Here is a 4,064-nt window from a genome sequence, read left to right on the forward strand (position 1 = left end):
CTGCTGAAGGGGGGACGGGCTATATGACCTCTGGGTGACCTCTGCACAAAACTTTACAGCTTTGAAATTGCTCTCAAATCAGAAAGCCTCCTTGCAGCCAGGCAGATGAAGGGGGAAGGCTGCGCAGAGAGGGGAAGAGGAAAAGAGAGGCCAGGGAGAACGAGACGAGAGTGACCTTCTCTTCTGTTTGCTGTGCCCTAGCCAGCTGGGACTGTGCTGCCCCCGTCCTGCAGCGCCGTCACACAAGCTGGGTCCACACTGCACACACAGAGAATGGGCTGGCCTCAGCTGCCCTCACCCCTCTGCCCATCTCCAGAAGCGTCTGACCTTGGGATCCATGGCACAGGCAGCTGGCAGCTCAACTGGCTTCTGGCTTGCAGGTGTCCAAGGCAGCAGCCTGGAAGAGGACAACAGACACACAGGGTGGGCACTGGTCCCTGCAGGGACATCACTCTGTGGGACTCTCAGGAAGAAATCCAGGACACCGTGCTGGGCCCTAGCTCCAAAGTGCTCCAGCCCCACAGTGGCCCCTCTCGCTGTGGGACACCAGCAGCAGCCCAGTGAGTGGGCTCTGCAGCTCCCCTCAGTAGAGACTTGCCAAGGCACCGAGAGCACCCTCCAACTTCAAGGTCCACTCTCCCACCCGAACTCATGATCCTAAGACCTCACCCCCCCAGGCAAGGAGGGCAGACTGGTTCACGAATACTTTTTAAGCTTATATTAGTAAGTTTCTGACAAGAATGAACTTAGCTAGTAAAGTGTACATAGAGGTTTTCAGGAAATCTGTTTTATTATTACTGTGATCAGTAACTGGGCCACTAACACAACTACTCTGTCCAACAACAACCCATCCCCTCAGTGCACGGCAGTTATCAGAACTTCACATGATCATCTCCTTGTTCTGCCCACCATGCTGGCAAGTAGGCAGAGCGGTGTTGAAGCTGACTTAGTGGATGAGAAGATAAAGTTTAGGGAGTAAGGAACAGCCAGGAGATTCGTTCTCTCCACAGGCCCCCAATGGGCAGATAAAACAAATTGTTCATATGGAAAAAACTCTTGTAAAATGTTTATAACGAAAGAGAAATAATATATATGACGATTATACAAAAGATTAAAGCTTCTATATGGCACATATTTCCAACTAAATAACCCATCACAAACAACTGACCGGAAAAAAGGCAATTGGGGATTGAGTTAAAAAGATTAGGTCCATAAAATGGAATATATGCAATCAAAAAAAAGAACAAGAAATCTGTATGTGCCTCTGTGTATGTGCATCTGAGAGATGTTCAAATAGACTGAACAAAAGTTTTTGCAGAACAGCTTCAAAAGAATACTATCTTAAAATGTATTTGCTGGTATATGTGTGTGATTACACACAATATTAGGTCATTGTGTAGGGCATAAACAGTCAAATTTGGCAATTCCATATGGCTCCTAAATACATAGGAGGTAAAACACAAACAGCAGAACAGACAACCAGCTCGACTCCAGGAAGAGCGAGCGGGGCTCCCACCACATGTAGTGGAGGACGGAACAAGGCCTGCGCTGATGGAGGCGTGTCTTGTGTGCAGCCAGCTGCGCAACTGTGCGCTTGGGACAGTCACGGTCTCGGCACTGCCATTTCCCTGTCTGGGTGCTCACACGGCTTGGCAGTTGCCCACAGCTACAGGCTGCACCTCAACCCTCCTGGAGCCTGGCCGAGTCTGCCCATTGCTGGGTGTGTCTGGGAGGAAGTCTGCCCATTGCTGGGTGTGTCCGGGGGCATGTGGACAGACAGGGAAGCAACAGGACACTGGCTCACCCATGCGCCCTCCGCAAGGCAAGAGGAAAGGCCAGAGCCATTAGCAGCATTAGGACAAAGAGCAAAACAGAACACATCCCTCAGGAAAAAGGCTACAGAAGCCAAACTGTGTCTACCGAGTCACTGCCAAGGTAAAGAGACAGTGGGCAGAACTTGGGCCTCAGTCCCCACCATGTTCTCTCAAGAAATAACTTCAGAAACCTATGAGGGGAGAGACAGCACTCAAGAAATAATTCATACAAACATCGGATTTGATTTCCTTCCAGACTTTGATATACACACTCGCATCCTCAGGCAGACTTTCGGTGTTCTGCATTCACCAAATTGTGATCATTTTTCTGCTTCAATTGATATTTTTCAAAAAAATTTTTAATGCTTATATAATATTCTCTTGTGATGGTTTGTTCTAAACCAGGGGCGATTTTGACCTGCAAAGAACATCTGCAAGTATCTGGAGACATTTTTGGCTGTCACAACTTGGGAAAGTGCTACTGGCATCCAGTGGGTGGCAGCCGGGGAGGCTGCTCCATGTCCCCCAATGCCCAGGACAGCTCCCAACAACAAAGAATTATACAGCCCAAGTGTCAATAGTGCTGAGGTTGAAAACCCTGTTCTAACTGTACGTATGCACCAAAATACAATAAACCTCCTATTATGGAACATTTATCCTTTCAATGTTTTCCACCACGAAATATAGGACTGTGGTGAACGCCCTGCTGTGGCGCTGTCCTATTAAATCCAGAATCGAATGAGATAATAGATGCGAAAGTCAACCTGGAGCGCCAGCCTGTATTCCTACCACTTCTGGCTTTATTCCTCTGTTACTTAAGAAGAAACTCAACAAGTCACTGTCGGCTGTGGGTGGTACCAGGACAACAGGTAAAGTCACCCCCTGAAAACCTCAGAGGCTCCGAGTCAGCCATGGCTTCACCCCCAAACTCCAATTCCTAACCAAAGCTGCCAGCAAGGAGAACTCATACAGCCAAGAACTGATCACCCCTTAGTTCCAGATCCAGTGGGAAATGGCCAGGTGGGCAGAACTGGGAAACAGAGACCCCCCCTTCTTCTCTGGTCATCAGGTTCGTTCACAGCCAAGATTCCACCAGCTCCAGGAAACATGCCTGTGATGACACAGCCTGAGACTGAGGCTTTTTATGGGTTATTTCTCCAAGCTCCTACCACACCCTTTTTTCCCCCTAGTCGAGCGTTCTAGGTTACAGAGATAACAAATGTTATTACTCATAATCACCATCAGCTATTGACAATATCCATGCCAGGCTTGCCTTTGCTGGCCAGGCTCTCCAATCCCCACAAGGTTCCTGGAAGAAAAGCACTTATGCCCCAGTTTTTAGAGTCCAGGCTGAGACCCGAGAGTGCGCAGTGAGGGTATGGAACGCCCGGCAGCAGCACAGTGCCCACCTCTGGGCCTGCCTGCCAGAAATCAAGTGAGCAGACAGTGGGGAGCTCACCTGTCTACTCAGACTCCAATCTCCTTCTGAGCCTCACCTACACACTGGACACCAAACGCCCCCGAGTTAGCTGAAAAGTTCACAAAAGCCCAGCTCAGCACTATCCCACATGGTCAGTGTGGAGGCTCAGGCCACAGTGAGGCAGGAGCAAGCACATATAGGCACCTTGGGAGGAGGAAGGTTTTATGAGGATAAACCCTTGGCAGGGCAGCCTCCCTTTGCCAACACAGATTTGCCTGTGTCTTCCCCACCCCACCCACCTAACTACGCACCATGCAGACCTCACAGTCACTCAGCATTGTACGGGAGAGCACAGTACACTGAAGCCGGAGACCCCACCCATCCCTGTCCCACTTAACCAGCTATGTCACTTTGAGTGTGGCACTTATCAATTGACAAGCATTTTGAACTTGTTCAGCTGTGCTTGGAGCTGGAGAAACAATGGTAAAAATGACTCACAGGTCCCTGCCCCAAAGAAGCTTATTTACAAAAAATAGTAATAATACAACTATAAATATTATTTTTAAAAGTTTGCGCTGCTTTAAATACCCAGTCATTAATGTAGCCATCAAATATTTATAGTGCCTATTGTGTGCCAGGAAAAGCTATATATAATATATCTATTTTTATAGGTATATCTACATGTCTATAAAGACACAGGTGTTTTTATATAGAGATAAAAAATAAAGATATGGAGCATGGAAGCTGATCCAGACTGGGGACCCGGAAGAGTAAGTGCCACCTGGAAGAGTGGGACAGGGAAGACAGTTCTAGTTCACCTTCCTGGGCCT

At 48.3% G+C, this 4,064-nt stretch overlaps 1 protein-coding gene across 6 annotated transcripts in view; it reads right to left on the bottom strand.

Annotated features, from left to right (window-relative positions):
- Positions 1 to 4,064, bottom strand: part of BID (BH3 interacting domain death agonist) — a 39,003-nt gene that overhangs the window by 12,501 nt on the left and 22,438 nt on the right. For all 6 annotated transcript variants that reach the window (XM_006923912.3, XM_015598452.2, XM_025041001.1 and 3 more), the window contains one exon: positions 328 to 397. In XM_006923912.3, the coding sequence (XP_006923974.2) occupies positions 328 to 397 (70 nt within the window). The remainder of the gene's footprint in view (positions 1 to 327; positions 398 to 4,064) is intronic.

Source organism: Pteropus alecto, unplaced genomic scaffold (assembly GCF_000325575.1).
Source record: "Pteropus alecto unplaced genomic scaffold, ASM32557v1 scaffold76, whole genome shotgun sequence".
Lineage (NCBI taxonomy): Eukaryota > Metazoa > Chordata > Mammalia > Chiroptera > Pteropodidae > Pteropus > Pteropus alecto.